Here is an 18976-nt window from a genome sequence, read left to right on the forward strand (position 1 = left end):
AGCTACCAGGTGCATACTTCTGCAAGCCAGGAAGTGTCCTGAGTGTAATGTTGTGGAATGGCAGGAAGAGAGACCAGCTCCAACTCCCGGGGCAATCAGAGTAATCATGGGTTTTCTGTCCCCACCAGGCCGTCTACCCACTGTGCCCTCACAGAAATCAGAAAAGTACAAGGAGACTTCGGCTCCCGCAGGTCTTGGCCCACACTCCTTCCCAGGTCCTCCCAGAGCCCAGCCATGCTGTGGAAGGGGGAAAACCTAGAAGGCTGCCCCCTAACTTAAAGAGAGTCTGCATCCCAGGGCTGGATACTTAGACCTATGTCTCAGGACAAAACACAGGGCACAGGACAGAGGTGGGGGGAGATCACCCCAAAACTCACATTTCCAACTTTTATTCACTATTACTTAGTGTGTTTTCTGTACAGAAGAGGCAGAGGGGAAAGGGACTCCCACACCAGAGGTCTGAAAAGACAGAAAAATGGTCCTAAGTAAGGACCTGAAGATAAACACATCTCCAATAGTTTGAGAGAGATGGGGAAGGAGCCTTTGCTGTCAGCACAAAAAAAAAAAAAAAAAAGAGAGAGGGGAGGAGCTACCATTCAAGAGGTCATCTGAGGAGGGAAGAAGGGCCTGAGGATAACAGGTTGCTCCTATGAAGCTTGGCCAGGAGGCCTGACTTCTACCCACTAGCCCAGGTACCTAAACCCCTGATTTTTGTCACAACCCCTTCCGATTATCTCCCAGCAAAAGAGAGCAGATTCCCCCCTACATGCACCTTGCCCATTCAAGTCCCCAAGGAGAGAAAGAATGCAGCCACCCCATTTCTGAGGCCCATAGAGTCATTCAGAAAGCTACTGAGAGTCAGTCTCCCATCCGGTCCTCTCCCTCAACCTGGCTCTTTGAATCTAGAGAGCCAACGTGTCCTTAATGAGCCTCCGCATGGTGGTGGTGACTGAGGTACCCAAGGCATCTGTGATCTGGAAGGAGATCTTGTAGAGGTAGGGCTGCACATCCCGAAGCCCCGTATCAAACACGTTGTCCACCTCGGACTGTGTGGGCATCTTGGGCAAGTACTCATGCCGGTTCATCACCTCCACGATGTTGATGACCTTCTCACAAAGCTTCTCTCCCACCTTCTCTCGGCAGATCTGCCGCTCCTGCTCTGTGGCCAAGGCCACCACGTGGACCTTAACCGTCCACACCTCCCATGGGATACACTCATCAGAAAATGGCCACCTCGACTTCTTCTTCTGGTAGAACTCCAAGGACATCTGCCCTAGGCCATCACCGCCTGAGTTCCGAAGGGCATCCTAAGGAAGCAGAGGTTACAAAGATTATAGAGATGAGACTTGAGTACTCACTTAGCTCTACCCTTACCTGGTAAACCATATCTCCTTAGCTCTTTGGAAGAGCAAGGCCTGTGTTATCACAGATGCCCCATTCCCCATCAACTGGCCTTGTTGGGGATGGGGGAGGAGGAAGTTTCCAGCTGACCCCATTACTATCACCCAATAGCAAAATGTCAAGAGTTGGATTTGATTTCCAGACTATTTAGTTCTACCCTTCATTTTTCAGATGAAGGAACTGAGGCCAAGACTGACTGCTAAAGTTCAGCCTGCTCTCCCATTCTCAATCAGCCTCTTCTCAATTCTTCATCTTCCCTAACTCCCCAGACAAATCTGAGAGTTTCCCAAGTCTTTCTTATGCTTTCCTTTAAAGACCACTTTTATTTAGCAAATTCTTCTATGGTACAAGACAGATTTAAACTCCTTAGCCTAGCCTAGGCCCTTGAGATTTAGAACAGGAATGACTTTGACTATTATCTATTTTCTCCAGAGTCCTCAATTTACAAAAGATAAAACTAAGAGATAGATCTAAGGTCACAATTACTAATTAGTAAAGCCAGCATTCAAACCCAGGCCCTTGGATTTCAAATTCACTGTTCTAAAGGCCCTGAAATAGAGACCTTTAAGATACTAGATTAAGGAACGAACAATGGTACGCTGTCCATCCTTGGCTCCACCTCCATATTCTCCTCAGACAAGCCATCTGGGACCATCTGCTCTAAGAATTTTTCAGACATAGCACTGTGGTGTCTGGGTGGCCTCCACCCAGGCTCCTTATCCTGGATGGCCAAAGATCCTAAATAACATTCTGGAGTAAGTTACTTACTGACCAAAGATATCTCAAATCCTAAATCACACTTCATGGAATAAATTTAAATGCCCCTACTGGAAGTTTAATGCATCAAACTTACAACTCCACCCAGTGGGCTTGTGCTTCCAGTCACTTTAGAGAGGAAATTCAACAGCTGCTTGGTCATTTGTAGAGTGATCTGCCCTTTCCTGGGGGAACAGGTTTGTGGCTGATGCATCCACCCCCCACCCCTCACCTCAGCATACACTTTCTCCTCATCCCTCCTGACCCTCTCTCTGAGGAAAACATGTACATGTTTATACCTAACAGAATAAAAAAGGTGCAGGTCAAGTATATGGGACCTGAAAATCAGAGCACAAGAAAAAGGGAATGTCTTGGGAAGTTCCCGAGGGGGATAAAGGGCTGTCCCAAGTGGTGGCCCAGCTGTAATGTCATATGCTTCATGACTTTATTCTTCTCTTCCCTTAAGGGGAGGAAGAAGTGGTTTCTTAGTAATGATGCTGTAACTGGCAACAGAGCTGGAACTTCTCAGTCACACAAGGGTTCTGGGCTGGTTGCCTGGACGTGACTGGGGGACTAGAAATGTGGCGTACTGGTGAAAATTCTGGATCTGGAACAAAAGGCAATTATTGTCCTTGGCCATGTCTGACTCTTTGTCATTCATCTCCCTGGACTCAGTTTTCTCACCTTTCAGGTGACTATATATGATTCTATCCCAAGACCCCAAGATGCTGAATCCAAACGGGCAAATGGCCAAGGGAATCATTTTAGCCTGGCAGAGTGAGAAGGGAAGGGCTTAAAGAGTCAGAAGTCCTGGCTTCCAACTGTGGTGATAGGACCACAGGCCAGCAGCTTCCCATCTCTGACCTTAGGTTTTCTTGTGTGGAAAATGAAGATGACAATCCTCTGCAATGGATGAGGCTGTAGCAGGGAAGTGCTTTACAAACTGACAAGTGTTCTATTAACTCTGAGATGTCACTGGGATTGCTCAACTACCACCCAGGACACAGTGAGAATGCCTATTCTTGGCATGCCTAGAAATTGTTCTTCCCCTTATGAAGCCCACTCTTCTTGCACGCTGTGTAACAGGAGGAAAGGGGAAGTGAGTATTCAACTTGTCATGAAGAGATGATGACAACAGCTGTAGAGGAGGCAGGTGATTAGGGACAGAGTGGCTCTGATCTCTAACCCCACTGAGCCTCAAGGAGTAACAAGAAAGCTGAAGGGCCAAGCAGAAGTACCCTCAGGACTGAATCCTACATGCTGATGGACCAGGAAACTGAAGTAATCAGCAATAGTAATAGCCTCCAGCTCCCACTGTGGCTTCGTGACCCCTATGGGCCACAATTTTCCATCTTAAAAATGAGGATATTCATTCTGGACCCTCCTTTTCTAGAGATGAAGATGTTTTGCTTCGGTTTGGTTTGGTTTGGCTTGGCTTGGTGGGAAAGGGGAAGGAAGGGATGCAAAAGTGAGGCAATCAAGGCTAAGTAAATTGCCCAGGGTCATACAGCTAATAAGTGTCTGAGGCTAGATTTAAACTCATGCTCTACTGACTCCAGGGCTGGTGCTCATTCCCCTACATTACCTAGCTGCCCTTACATGTAAGTTTTAAAGAATAGATTTAGATTGGGAAAGAAATGGTTACAAACTCCACAGGAAGAGCAAAGAGCACTTGGTATAAGGAACTTGCAACCTGCCAACATTAGGACCATCAAAGGATAGAAATGGATCTTTTTTGAACAGAAAAATGAAGGTGCAGTCCAGCCATCGGAACCCAAATGGACATGGGATGTTGCAGTCAGCTGGGAGGATAGGGCTGAGAACTAATTAATCTAGAGAGGAAATATCTTTCTCTTTCGCTGCCTTCCTACCTTGAACTCCCCAACGACTTTTCGTAGGGCCCGGTCCAGCTCTTCAGAGGAGACCCGCACGTAGGTGAAGTCAATGAAGTCACAGTCGATGTCCTGGGTGCCTACGGTGCCAATGGAGTAGGTGCCCTCCTTCTTGTAGTGGAACTTGCCAGTGCTCCGATGCAGAAGCACGGTGTGCAACACGGCCAGCAGGGCCTCCTCCACCTGCCGCCCCTCCACGGACACCTCCAGGACCTCGGCCCGGCAGTTCATCCCCCGGCCGCTGGCTGCTCCCACCAACCTGGCAGGGGGCTGGCTGGCTCTGGGAGGGGATGGGAGAGGGAGAGAAATCACAGCCAAACACAATGAGGACTCCAAGTTGCTACCCACCTCTTCCCTGACTGCCCCAACTACCCCCAACCCATTCCCACTCATTCATTCACAACTACTGTGGCCCTCACTGGCTTCATCTCATCTGGCCACCAATCAATCCTTTGCATACACATTTAAATGGATCCACTCCAATCCAATATGTGTTTATTAAGCAAAGAAAGTTGTAATAGGCCTAGAGATCTAAGGCAAAAATGAGAAGCAGTCCCTGCTCCTGTTGTTCAATGATTGCTGACCCTTGGGACCCCATTTGGTTAAGATACTGGAGTAGTTTGCCATTTCCTTCTCCAACTTGGTTTACTAATGAAGAAACTGAGGTAAACAAGGTGAAGGTAAACAGGCAAGTGAGTTGCCTTGGGTCATACAGCTAATAAGTATCGGGGTGAGATTTGAATGCAGGAAAGAAGAGCCTTTCTGACTCCAGGCCCAGAACTCAATCCACTGCACCAGCCAGCTACCTTCCAAGAGCTTACAATCTACAAAGGGAGTGTCTACATAACATGAGGATAACTAGAAGGATGAAGACAGGCTACCCTATCAACAACACAGGAGCTGAGAAGGGAGGCGATCGGGCCCTCCTTCATGTGGGTATCCCCCCAAGCAGCACAAAGTCAAACCAAACCACATTCTTCCCTCTGGACCAGACTCATCCCCATCGGTCCAGAAATCCTCCTCAGAGGAGTCACTTAGTGTGTAGAAGCCTTCTTTTACTAACCTGAGGCCCTAATAGTTTGTCTTTTAATCTTGCCATAGGACCAGTCCCTCTTTTCTAATCACTCAAGCCCCTGATATTGCATCTCTCCACCACCCTCTGGGTCTCCTGATTTATGACTGATTTATATCCTTCAGAAGGAGAGGCAGTAGGCTACCTATTAACTCCTGTCATCAACTTCTTATCAGTCTGAGTTTTTGAATTAATCCAGTTCCAGATCCATGGTTTTGGAACTGCACAGCCAGAGTGAACCTTCAGAGATTCTAGGAAGCTGTTTTTCAAGCCCCACATGCCCAGCCCTGGGCAGCTTCTTCCCTGCTACTGATCCACCAGCTTGATCTGCCTCAACTCAGTGGCCAAAAATAAGGAAAACCTATCCTCCTCTAGTTTCTAAATTCCCAATAAAAGATAAATCTTCCAATTGCACATGTTTAACATATTATATTGGATTACTTGCCGTCCAGAGGAGGAAGTAGAGGGAGGGAAAAATTAGGAATACAAAATTTTACAAGGATGAATGTTGAATATTATCCATGCATATTTTTTAAAATAAAAAGCTTTAATTAAACAAAAAGAAATCTTCCTAATCTAGGCATTGCAGCAGGGAGAAAACAGTGGCTAAGAAGTCAGAAGACATGAATTCAAATCCAACATACCTCTGTAACTGTGGACAAATTCATGATCCTCGAAGGCTAAATTTGTTCAGGACTAAAATAAGGAGACAGGACAGGATTGTCTCTACCATTTTTTCCAACTCTAACTCCTATGAAATCTATAATCCATTTGAGCAGGGACCAGATCTTAAATATCTCCCCCCAATTCACTACAAAAGAACTGGAATTGAATGTTTGCTAAATGAATGGTGGTGAATATGTATGCACATGAAAACTTCTTAATCCAAGATTTGAAAGCTCTTCCTCAGATTTTTCTGGGCACTTCCTCACCTCCCACATTCACCTCATCTTCCCTTCTCCCCTTTTAGTAATCCAAGTAACAAAAGAGCAGGGGGATCATCCTCACACCCAGCCCTCATCAACACCCAGTAAGCCTTTTATTTCTCCCTGACTGACACTATTCCCTTCGGGCCACAGTGTATTTCCAAATCATCTCTTCTTTCAGGTCTCCTAACTCTGATGTTGGCTTCTCTGTAGAGAGCATGGCCTTAAGCCGTTTATAATGACCTACCTCTCCCCCCTACTCCGCTAGAGAAGCCTTCAAATTCCTCCATCTCTGAAGAAGAATAGCCTTCACCAAGGCAATCTCCTGGACTTTTGACCTTGATCCTATCTCCCTTGGCAGCCCCTACCTCAATCACTCTCCTATTACCTTTAATCTATCCTAATTACCTTCCTTGGTTCCTATAAACCTGCCTAAACATTTTCCATTTTAAAAAAACATTCACTGGACCCAACCTTGCCATCAAACTACCTGCCTACATTTCCTCTCCTGGACAGCCAAACTCCTAGAAAAAGCTGTCATTCACACTCACTATCTTCATTTCTTTTTCACTAACTCCATCCTGATCAAGTTTCTGACAGCAAGACTTCATTGAAATTATTCACTCCATGGAGATACTCCTCATCTTCATTGGAAATTGAGAGGCTGCCCATCAATTGGGAAATGGCTGAACAAGTTATGATATGGAATACTATTGTGCATAAGAAAGGATGAGCAGAGCACTCTCAGAAAAACCTGGAAAAACTTACACGAACTGATACAAAGTAACCACAATATTATAGAATAATCAGCTGTGAATGACTTTGCTATTCTCAGCAATATACAATGACCCAAGACAATTCTGAAGGACTTTGAATGAAAAATGCTATCCATCCCCAGAGAAACAACTCATAGTATCTAAATACAGGTTGAAGCATGTTTTTTTTATTTTATTTTTCTTCATCTTGTTGGGTTTGGAGAGCTTTTTTTTGTTGCTGGGCTTTTTTTTTTTGGGGGGGGGGTGTCTATATTTTCTTTCTTTCACATATATGGAAATGTTTTAATGAATACACACATATAATAACCTCACCTTCTCAATGTGGGGGGGTAGGGTAGAAAGAAAGGGAGAGAATCTGAATCTTAAAGTTTTAAAAATAAATGTTAAAAACCATTTTTACAATTGAAAAATAAAACACTAGATAAGTAATTTATGTTATCACCAAAAAAAAAAAAAAAAAAAAGGAAAAGATAATCCTTACCATTTTTCCCTCTCAGGAAAAACACACACACACACCCCCAAAAAAAAAATCTAAATAAGCCCTCATCATCTTCACCTTCTGGACCTCTCTGCTAGGACTTTGCCCACCTTTTCTCTTTTCTCTCTGGATACTCTCTCATGGTTTGAATCATCACTGTTATGCAACACTGACATATTTTTATCTTTTCCCCAAAACTTACCCTCTTCTGAATTTCCCTATTTTTATCAAGATCACAACCCATCTTTCCAGATACCCGATTGGAAATCTGGGCATCATCTTGAACTCATCCTTACTCTTCCCTTACTTCATTCATTGATTAATCCTTTCCATTTCCACAACATTTGTCCCTTTTTCTCTACTCCCCTAGCCCCTTAGCTTCTTTTAACCTGAACTACAGAAATAACCTAATTGCTCTCTTTGCTTCAAATTTCTTCCCATTTCAATCATCCTCCAAAGAGACAAAATGATTTTCCTAAAGCATGAATCTGACCATGGAACACTACTTCCCCACTCCCATTAATTCCAATGGTTCTCTCTCACTTTAAAGTTAAAACATAAACTCTTCCAAATGTCTCCATAAACTGACCCCAAACTCTCTTTCCGTCCTTCCTGCGCTCTATAGGAGCTGTTCAACTAGTCTGCTTCTCAACACATGGAGCTCCTTTTTTACCTTCCCTCCTCAGTTCAAATATTACCAGAGGCCATTCCTGATTAGATCTCGAGCAGGGTCTCCTCCCTCCGTATTCCCGTTCCTTCCCTTCCGGTTAACCCATATTTATTTTGTATATTCTAGTTTTTGTGACCTCCCCTGTAAACTCCCTGAGGGCAAGACTATTCCGAGATTGTATTGGAATCCCCACAACTAGCAAACAGGAAAGAGTAGGCACGAGACCACATTGGCTAATTAACTCCTCCAGGATGCTCAGCTCGGCTCTCGGTTTTTCTGCACTATCCCCTCTGGATTCTCCTCCCCATCTCACCTACTAACTTCGGTGTCCATCCAGGCTAGGAACCCTTTATCCCTCTTTCTCCACATACTCACTCTTATCAGTTCCCATAGATTTAATTCTACTTAGATGACTAATCAATAAGTACTTTGTTAAGCAACTACTTAACAGGCCCAGTCACAATTACAAATAACAAAACAATCCGACTCAGGAGGAGCTGATACCCAGCCTTCTCTCCAGAGCTCCAGTGCCAGCATCACACAAATGCTTAGTGGACATAAACGCTCATCTCACATTTGATGTGGCCACAAGAGAAATCTGGATTCCTTCTCTGTTCCTCTCTCACCCACATTTCTCTACTCCGTTTCTATCATGAGGATCTTCTGGTCATCCTTCACTCCTCTTCTTCCTCTCTCACCTCTCATTCCACCAGTCCCGCAGGTCCCATCTGACTTTTTCCAATACAAGATGATGCATTTCCCACCTTCCTGCCTTGGCAGAAGCTAGCTCAGGAGGCACCTACTCTTCCCTCTTTAGAATGTAAGCTCCCTGACTGCAAGGACAGTCTCCTGGTCTCCATATTCTGGCTACCTTCCCTAGTTCCCTAAACTCAGGATAGCAGAAAGAGACCTTACATTTCTGGAACTAGCCTAATGGGTGTGTCTCTCTCAATTTTATTCACAATATAAAAAGCTGAGACCTGAAAATATTAAGTGACCTGTTCAAAGTCAAACAGGTAATAGATGGGATTTGAATTCAGGCTTTGAGATAAGGGCTCCTTCCCAAGAATCAGACATTCCACAAAGGCTAAGGAAATTAATTGCCTTATTCCTTTTACCTCATCTAAGCTGTGCCCTACGCCCTCCTAAATCTTTTTTCTCAAAAACCTGCTCCACCAAAAAAAAAAAAAATCTTCCTCTCTAAAGCCCATCTATTTCGATTAGGAAATCCTGGATCCCTCCCTAGACTTCCAAAAGGATTAACCCCTCAGGGTGAGTCCCAAAGTCTGGTTAATTCAATATTTGATTTCCAGAGAAAGCACTACTGAAATTGTCCAGGGGAAAAGGAATAGGTAATCTCATCAAAGATCAGTGACAAGATAATGGTCTCTGCATCATCCACCTTTCCCCACTGGCCTAATCCTAGACCACTCAGTTGTAAATTTATCTAAATCTTGAACCTTTCCAGAATCTCCTTACATTTTCACGTTGATCTGGAGCAAGCTGACTACCCTATCAGATCATAGATCATCCAAATCCCTCTAGCTTTAGTAGAAGAATTTATGTTATTTCACAACAATCTCAATCTAAGACAAAATATAAATGATTTAGTCAACACCCAGGTTTCCCAGTAACTATTCTGACATTAGGTCTGGTGCTGATCATTAGCAAAAACAGGAAGTTCAAATCTTTCCCTTACATGCTAGGGAGTTTGTCAGACTCCTCTTTCTTAATCATTGCATTGATCCCTTCTTCCTCTGCTCAGCAATCCATCAGTAGGTTTGAGTGCATGGATCAAATTCAGACTTGGAGATAATCTCCAAGGACATTTTTCTCACCACTCCCAATGTTTAACCTGCATCTTCATTTCTTCCAAGGAAAAAAACTCTCTTCAGCTACCTCATCTTTCCTGTCACATAAAATTTCACATAGATTTTTTTTATCCCAACCTAAGAATACTTGTTTTTTTTCAATCCTTTTTCTCTTTAGCCCAGTCCCAGTTCTGATCCTTCTTCTTAAACAAAGCTCTCTATTTCTACAAGCAAACCTCCTCTAACCACATCCTTTTAAGCTAGAGCTCCAGCCATCAGGGTTACTCATCTCTGAATTCTATCTGTCCACTCCAATTAGGAACTCCTAAATCCTTCCTCTATATCCCTCTACCCTGTTCTCCAACACACACAGCCCAAACAAACAAAAAACAAAAAAATAGTACTCTCTATAGAAAAAGAGAAGGGATTTAAAAAGTTCCATGCCCAAAATTAGGCATGGGACCCCCTGAGCTCAGGCTAGGCTCTCCAGGATCTGAACAGCACTAAGGACACCTCAGTCATGGGGATAGGTATGGTAGCACATCCCTGATGAATCTCTTGAGCTCAGAAGCTCTGAGCTGCAGTGAGTTAAGTCAAACTGGGTGCCGGAATTAAGCCCAGGACCAATATGGTGAGCCCCCCAAAAGGAAGGGGTAGGAAACCAAACTAGCTATAGAGGGGCAGAACTAAATAGCCCAAAGTCAGAAGCACAGTGGGCCAAAGATTCCATGCTTTGCTCATCAGTGCAACTGCAACCAGGAGTGATTGGTGCCCTTCCACCCTAGTTGAGATATAAAAAAGAGGAAAAAAAAACGGGCAGGGGGTAACCGTTACTCTGGGAAAAGGCGTCCTCAAGGGCACCAATTACGTTGAGAGTCTACCAGGATCCTAGCAGAGTAAAGTCCTAGTTACTAGAGTTGGAATCGCCCTCTCTCAATTTGCTCACTGCAAAATCACCGAGTGAAGGGCCATCTAAAGAGGTCATACTCTGGGGCCCCACTCCGAATTCAAGCCCACTTCCACTTCTACAGCCCTCAGGCCTCCTCACCATGGACAACGTCAATTTGCACCTCCAGCTCCCCGGCTGACCCCAAGGCAAGAGCTCTGCAAACACGCAGCAATCGGGGCCGCTTCCCCCCGCGGAACCCTGACCGGGAATCGTGACTTCGTGTGCCACGAACACCTGCCAGGAAACAAAGGTCCCTGCCCCCGGGGATGCCAGAGGTCTGATAGCATAAAAAGATTCGGTTTGTTTGCTGCCGTCACTCATTAAACATTTATTAAAGCGCCTAGTGTGCGCCAGGCCCCGGACTAAGCCACGAAAATGCCAACGTCTGTTGCTAGCACAAACAGTGGAAACATCAACATTTGGATGCATATTTTGGGGAAATAAAACAATAGCATGACTCCAGAGGCCGAGCTGGGAGGGAGCACGTCCCGTCCGAGCCCTCGACTCCCTCCCGTTTCACAGATGAGTAAGCTGAGGCCCAAAAGGGCTTCTCCGGCCCGGGCAGACGGCTCGAGCCCTTGCACCGGGCCGGGGCGCTGCCCGCCCCCAGAGGTGAATTCGGGGGCCCTCCCTACCTGGTCCCAGACTCCGGGGCAGGGGCGGTTGGGGCGGCGGGTGGCCAGGGGCTGAAGACACCTCAGCTCAGTCGGTGCATCCTCAGCCCCGGGCGCTCTCCGAGAAGGCGCCGGCGGGACCGCCGCGGGGAGCGTCCGGCGGGAGGGTGTCGAGTCCGGACTCTCCCCGATCGTTGGCCCCGCACTCAGAGGGACGCCGGCGGGATGGTTGCGGGGGCTGCCCGCTCTTCTGCCCCCTCGCCCGGAGCCCGGACGCTCGCCCGCGTCCCGAGGCCCCCTTACCCCGGGCCCCGCCCAGCCCAGGCCAGCCCGGCCCGGGGGTCCCACCACGCGGGGGCCCCGCACCGGGGGAGCGGCGCAGGCGCACTGAGCCCGGGGGCCGGGGCAGCAGAACCCCCACCAGCCTAGGCCCAAGAACCGCACTCACCGCTTCGGACGAGACCATCCACTACCCTGGGGGGAGGAGCCTGAGGACTCTACCATCCGCCCCCAGAGTCAGAGGTCTGAGTTCGGCCTGTTCCATCGTGCGCTCTCTTCCCGGGGGAGCGATGGAAGAAGAGCCACATGTCTCAAGTTAGCCTAAACATTATAAAAGATTTCCTTCATAACTGATTATTACTATATTATTTATTATGTAAGCTTCTTCTTTGGGAGTGAAAGATGTTCCTTTCTTTGTCATTCATCTCTTTCAGAGATTGAATCCCTACAAAATCCACCCCCTCTTTTGTCCGGCTTCATTCCCTCCCCACCATCGAGATGCTGTTGTGCTTTGGAAAGACCAGTCCAACTTCCGGCATAGAGAGATGACGCTCGGAGGGACAGAAGGACAAGGAGAACTCTCCGTCGCCCTCTGGCTTGGAGGAGTCACTGGAGTCTTAATAAGGCAGCTTTGAAACGTGGCTTTAGATCCTAGCATAATTATATCCTCGGACTGAAGAAGGTCCGAAAGTGAGCCTGGCTCTTGTCTGAGGGAGGACCGAGAGTAACTCTAGGGATAAGCTGTTCCCCGTGGGGGAATAACCCGGGAATGATTGGGAAAGGATCTGCACTGTTCCCTTAGCCCCGCCTTTCGGCGTGCTGTGTGACATCGGTTTGGTTCCTAAACCTCTCTGAGCCCCATCGCTCGAACCCTCCCGAGATAAAGAAGACTAGGTCGCTGCTGGAACGGATAACGTGTTTATGAGAAGCCACGGCCGCAGCCCTACCTGATCGAGCTCTGCGACTTTGAGCAAAGTCATTTTTTTCCAGAGCCTCAGTTTCCCCACTTGTAAAAATAAACAAAATCCTCACCCTGCCTACTTTTATCAGGCTCCTCTCAGGAAATGGAGATAAAAGCATCTTGGGATTTTAGGCGATCCAGTTGAAAGGGACCTGAGTACTTAATAAATGATTCTTGATTGATCCATTATAGAATGAATCCTATATTGTCTTCCTCTCCCTTGCGTTTCCCCTCTCCCAAGCCCACACTGTATCCTGCCCCCAATTGATGTTTGCAGGCTCCGATCTTAAATTCTCCTTTAGGACGTGGGGTTCCTCTGCTTCGGTTTTGATCTTCCCAGTCCCCAACACGTAGTAGGGCTGTTCATGGATAACTGATGGGATGGGGGATGGATAATTCTAGATACTTATTCCAGAAGGAACGTTTTTTCTTCGCAGTCGTCACGTCTGTCAGATCCAGCTCCTCCGGGAAGTTTTCTCAGATTCCCGCACACGACCCCTCCCCAATCCCCCCTTATTTATCCAGCTTTCCCCGGCCCGTCGCTGTGTCCGGGCATTCGGGGTGGGGTGAAGGGAGAGGAACAGGGCCGCCGAGTAGGGCGGGGTGGGGAGGAGGGTCTGGGACAACGCGCTGAGGGCTTTGATTCTCCTCCAACTGAGAGGAGGAAGGAAGGAGATAGTGAGAGAGGAAGGAGCTGGAGCTAAGGGAAAAGAGCCAGGTTGCGGGTATCTGGAACCGGCTCGACCAGCCTCGGGAGGGCTGGAGAAAAGGCTGGGATGAACCCCGGGAGGTCTGGATGTGAGCAAGCCAAGTTCTCCCCCCCTCCCCACACACACAGCCTCCTTTCTGCCCCAACTCTTATCTGCTTTTTCTTTTTCTCCCTAATCTCTGCACCAGAGCCCCCCTTCTCCAGCCTGCTTTCCCTGAATTCTAGAGAAGAGTTTCCCCTTCCCTAGTAACGGGGTGGTCTTGTCCACCCAGTTCAAGTTCAATATGGAATGTCAGACAAACTTCAGGGGTCCTCAAACTTTTTAAATAGGGGCCAGTTCACTGTCCCTCAGACTGTTGGAGGGCCGGACTATAGTAAAAACAAAAGCTTTGTTTTGTGGGCCTTTAAATAAAGACACTTCACAGCCCTGGGGAAGGGGGATAATCGTCCTCAGCTGCCGCATCTGGCCCGCGGGCCGGAGTTTGAGGACCCCTGCTAGGTTTGCTGCTGATCCAAAGCCCTCCCCCCACAACCCCGCCTCCTCCCCTACCTCTGAGGGCCCTGTCCCAGGTGCTCAAAGCGTGGTGCAGGAGCTTCTATGAAGGAGAAAAGGGGAGGGAAGCAACACTCAGTACGTGGACAGGGAGATAAAAAGACAGAAAAGGAACAGGACGGATGGAGCCTTGAAATGGGGAGTGGTGGGGCTGAAAGGGGGTTACTTAGTCAAGGAAGTGTTGGAGGAGGGGAGGGGATAAGGAAGGAAGGGAGGGACTGGCCTGGGGAGAGGGGAAGGGGACGAGGAGGGCAGAGGAGCTCAGGGCATCTCAGGCAGGAGGGAAAAGAGAGCGAGGGAGGAAGGAGCGGGCGCCTTTGCCAGGATGGAGCCCAGAAGCTAATTGCAGGAAAGGGATGGGGAAGTGGGATTGGAGGAGCCTTGAAGAGCAGACTGAAAAGCTGCATTTCACGGCAGCAGACACGATGGAAGTGATCCCCATCCCTCCCCTCCCAGGCGGGCCTGATCCCCGAGTCCAATCCCTCGGAACCCTTGGGTCTGCCCTGGAATCCTCCCCCCGGCTGACCCCATCCATGGCGTCAGTGACCCCGATTCCGGCAGGGTCAGTGACTCAGTGCTCAGCAGCAAAAGCGTGGGGTGGGGAGCAGGAGTGATGTCAGGCCCCGGTGCTGCTGAGTTAGCCAGAACCCCGTTCCTGGGGTCACCGTACTCTGGGGAGCCCTGCTCCGTGCACTCGGTGCAGCGGGCACTGGCCCTGTGTGCGGGGGCGGCCTCCGGAGAGTCTTTTACTCGGGAACACTCCGCCCCCCCTCCTTCTGATGTCACTGAGCTGCCCGCCCGCCCCCCCCCAGCCCCCCCAACAGCAGAGGAAATGGTGAGGCAGGGAAGGGAGCAAGAGAGCGTGAGAAACTGACGCCCAGCCCGCAGCGCTTGGGGCCACCCCGGTAACTGGGCCAGGCCCAGGGGGCGGGCCGGGGGAGGGGGGTCGCGGGGCCGGGGGAGGGGCCGGGGCCAGAGAAGGGCCTGTGTCCAGGCTTCCGGACGTTCTCTACCTCTCCCCACTGGGCAGGGGTGTCTGACCTGCCTCTTTTGGGGGAGGAAGGAGCCCAGGAGGACCGGTAGGGTCTGGAGTACTCTCAACATTTTCCCGTTCTTCTTCATGAAACCCTTGACCAGAATCAGGGGGTGCGATCTGGTTTGTGGACTCACCAACCTTCCCCAGGCCCCGGGATCCCCCATGGGCACTTCTTCCTTCAGAAATAGAGTGGCAGTCAGCACCTCTACCTTCTTGACACAGTCCTGGACACTGTTTTCTGCTAACACAGCATGTCTCCCAGGGCCCTACCTACGCTGACCCCAGCCCAAATGCCATCTCCTCACCCCCAACGGCCCAGCTTAATTTATGGTCTTGGGAGGGCGGTGGGCCTGGCAGTGCCAGCAGCCGGCAGCTGACCTTGCAGCAGGGAACTTATCTCTTATTCCCTCCAAGCACACACACACACACAGTCTCTCTGTGTCCCTCCCTCCCTGTCTCTGTCTCTCTCTCTCTCTGTCTCTGTCTCTCTCTGTCTCTCTCTCTGTCTCTGTCTCTCTCTCTGTGTCTCTCCCTCCCTGTCTCTCTCTCTCTCCCTCTCTCTGTCTCTGTCTCTCTCTCTCCCTCTCTCTGTCTCTGTCTCTCTCTCTCTCTTTCTCTGTCTCTCTCTTCTCTCTCTCTCTCTGTCTCTCTCTCTGTCTCTCTTCTCTCTCTCTCTCTCTCTCTCTCTCTCTCTCCTCTCCTCTCCCTCTCTCTCTGTCTCTCTCTCTCTCTCTCTCTGTCTCTCTGTCTCTCTCTCTGTCTCTCTCTCCTCTCCTCTCCCTCTCTCTCTGTCTCTCTCTCTCTCCTCTCCTCTCCCTCTCTCTGTCTCTCTCTCTCTCTCTCTCTTTCTCTGTCTCTCTCTTTCTCTGTCTCTCTGTCTCTCTTCTCTCTCTCTCTCTCTCTCTCTTCTCTCTCTCTGTCTCTCTCTCTGTCTTTCTTCTCTCTCTCTCTCTCTTTCTCTGTCTCTCTCTTCTCTCTCTCTCTCTGTCTCTCTCTCTCTGTCTCTCTCTCTCTCCTCTCTCTCTGTCTCTCTCTCTCTCTCTCTCTCTCTCTCTCTCTCTCTCTCCTCTCCTCTCTCTCTCTCTCTCTCTCTCTCTCTCTCTTTTTCTGTCTCTCCCCCTCTCACACACACAGACACACACCAGGAAAACCAGATTTCAAATACAACCTCGGACATTACTAGCTGTGTAATCCTGGACAAATCACTTAATCTACCTTAGTTTCCTCAACTGTACAACAGAGAATAATACTAGAACCTCCTTTACAGAGTTGTTTAGAAGAATCAAATGAGATAATATTTGCAAAGTGTTTGGCACATAGTGGATGCTTAATAAATGCTTATTTCCTTCTCTTTCCCTCTCTGTGTCTAAAGGTCAAAATTTTTAATCTCCAATGTTTCTTCAAAGCTCTAAATTCTATGGCCCTCAGCATATGTACTAGAATACCCATTTTATAGATGAAAAACTGAGGCCCGGATTAATTTGCCCTAGAACATAAAGGAGGTAAGAGGTAGATCTGGGATTTGAACCCGGACCCTTTGATTGCAGACCCAGAAGCCCTTTCCTGTACATCCTTGTACCATAAAGTCTCTCATCCATCACCAACCATCTGGGAAGTACCTCCTACAGTTAGGTCCATAGACTGACAAGAGTCAAAAGGGAAAACTAGTCGATGAGCGCTTCCAGTATTTGCAGAGTATGGACAAGACGACTTCCCTTTAGCTCTGGGAGGGAGCGTCCTGGCAGCAGGCGGGCTCTGTCCCTTCTGCAGGCGTTTGTTAACCCCGAGCTCTGTAAGCACTGCGCTGAGCGTCAACCTGAGAAGGAAGCTGGGATTCCAAAAGGAAAGCGAGTCCTAAACAAGAAAACGCCTTAAAAAGGGAAGTTACAGAAGTGGTACATGGAGTGCTTGCTCATGTTCCCATCCCTCAGGTTGGGCCCAGCCTCCTCCGGGGGAGGAGGACTCCCCTGTGGCCACCCTCCTCGTCAGGACTCTTTCCTCCAGGCTCAGAAGTCTGAGAAGCCCGCCTGGGATCCCGGCCTCACAGGCGGCCCAAAGACCCCGTCCCAGCCTTGCCCACTCTGAGCCCCTCCTGTTATTGCCCCGGGGCCCATACCACACCCTGCTTGGCACCTCCTGGGCAGAGCGGCTCCGGGCACGCTGCCTGGCGTGGGTGGGAGCGGGGCCCCAGAGCTTTAGGGGGAACAAATGGGGGGGGTGAGTGGGGGTGGGTTTCCTGGGTCCCTGGGACCAGTGGAGACAAACAGCCACCATTGAAGGCTTGGAAAATCCCGCCTGGGATTCCGATCTCTCCCCACGTCACCAGTCCTTTGACTATTGTCCCTGTAGGAAACAGGCCGATGGGGACAGAACAGCTATTGTGTGGAGGGCCCCACCACTCAATGCCCTGTTGTTCCCCCTCCCAGGCCAGGATGGAGACTCCAAGGCCCGTTCTTCCAGTTGCTGAGTGGAAAAGAAAGGAAAAGGCCCTGGGGGATGTTGGGGCCTTGAAATGGGAAGAGGGAACAGAGGGCAGGGCTCGGAGAACCACTTGCTCCCAGAGATGGGAACAGCTAGGAATCCGTGCAGGCGGTCCAGCTCCCCGAGCTTTCTAGCCGTCTCCCGGCCTAACTTAGGCAGAGGCTTATGGAAATCTCCAAGTACTGAAGAGAAGGGCTCACACATCCACATTTTAGGACTCCTGCATAATGTATTATCCCCATCTCAGAGAGGGGACGTGCCTTTCAGAGCAGCTTCAGATGCAGAATTGGACCCGGGGTCTCCCAACTGCAAAATTAGCACGTTTCCCCGCTGTTTTCTCATTTTCCTGAGGATCTTCAGAGACATTGGGAAGGAGACCTCCCTCCTGATCCCCAATCTGTCTGACCTAAGGCAGGGAGAGGAGCGTTTTGTAGTTTTAAGAGTGGAAGACGAGTTCCAGGTGCGAATGGTCCTCAACGACCCCGTCACTTACTATCTCTGAGTGGGCAAGTCACTTCCCTCAACTACAACTTCATTTCCTTCTCTGTAGAATGAGATGTCTTTCCGGCTCTACCAAGCAATGGCCAGCAGGGAAACGGGCAGCAAAAACTCTGAAGCTGCCTGTGGAAGAGAAACTCATCGTAACCTTGTCCGGCCCAAGACAGGACAGGACGCTTGGGGGAGAGTTCCTCTAAAACAGGACCCTTGGACCTTGGCAGTGAAAGCACCGGCATTTCTCTGGCCCCATGGCTCACTGACTGACGCAGTTAAGGAGCCACTACTCCATCTCTTCTATTCTAAACAGGGTTTTTTCCACCACCCAGACCTTTCTCTACCAGAGAATCTGAAGGAAAATGGACAGTTATCTTTTTCCATCAAAGTCCACTGTAGTTTTTTCCTCTGTCTTAACCTGGGAGGTGTGGAGCCCAACTTCTTAAATTGTGGTTTGTAACCTTGTAACTCAATGTGGGGGTGGAAAAATCATGATTTTAATCAGTGAATGTTTGATTTGTATACCTGTCTTCTGATAGGCCCAGAATTACATAATTTCTAGAGCAAAAAAGTGGAACAAGTTGAAGAAGCCTTAGTCTAGAATATGAATGGGTTGGTATTGTGTTCCTGATCAATTCTTACTTGCAGTGTCATTTTGGGTACATCACCACCTCTTAGGACCCGTTTTCTTTCCTGAAAAAATGGAAGGACTGAACTAGATGACCTAGAAGGGCCAAGATTCTTCTCCAAACCCACTCTCAGGGCTCACTCTCTTGGAACTGTTCTCACCAGAGGGCCAGGGACTCAGAATAGCCTTTCCTTGTCTTCTCTCCCTTCCCAGTGCACTGCTTTGTGTCTTATAGAATAAGAAGATAACCTTTCCTTCTCTTCCCTGCCTTCCCAGTTCATTGCTTTGCATTTTGCAGTACCAACAGCCCTAGATAGATTTCTCTCACTCAGGATGTCGAGTTCAGCCCCTGGCCCACATCACAGAGTTCACATGAGGACCAAAGAACTTGTATAAAGTACTTTGTAGACCATACTCAGATATTAACTATGTTGTTATTGCAACTACCTAATTTTTTTTGAGGTGGGGAAGGGCATGCATGCAAAGTCTCAA

At 48.7% G+C, this 18976-nt stretch overlaps 1 protein-coding gene across 2 annotated transcripts; it reads right to left on the minus strand.

Annotated features, from left to right (window-relative positions):
- Window positions 1–373: 373 nt before the first annotated feature.
- On the minus strand, window positions 374–11902 carry ATG101 (autophagy related 101). 2 transcript variants are annotated; one of them, XM_052000359.1, is made up of 3 exons: window positions 11794–11902; window positions 4029–4329; window positions 374–1307 (listed from the first exon to the last, which is right to left on the minus strand). In XM_052000359.1, the coding sequence occupies exons 1-3, from the start codon at window positions 11847–11849 to the stop codon at window positions 903–905; spliced, it is 762 nt and encodes a 253-aa protein (XP_051856319.1). In that variant the 5' UTR covers window positions 11850–11902; the 3' UTR covers window positions 374–902. The 2 variants fall into 2 exon arrangements, with proteins under 2 accessions (XP_051856319.1, XP_051856320.1); XM_052000360.1 differs by lacking the exon at window positions 11794–11902 and adding an exon at window positions 11367–11724.
- Between the last annotated feature and the right edge of the window lie 7074 nt (window positions 11903–18976).

This window comes from Antechinus flavipes, chromosome 5 (assembly GCF_016432865.1).
Source record: "Antechinus flavipes isolate AdamAnt ecotype Samford, QLD, Australia chromosome 5, AdamAnt_v2, whole genome shotgun sequence".
NCBI classification, from domain to species: domain Eukaryota; kingdom Metazoa; phylum Chordata; class Mammalia; order Dasyuromorphia; family Dasyuridae; genus Antechinus; species Antechinus flavipes.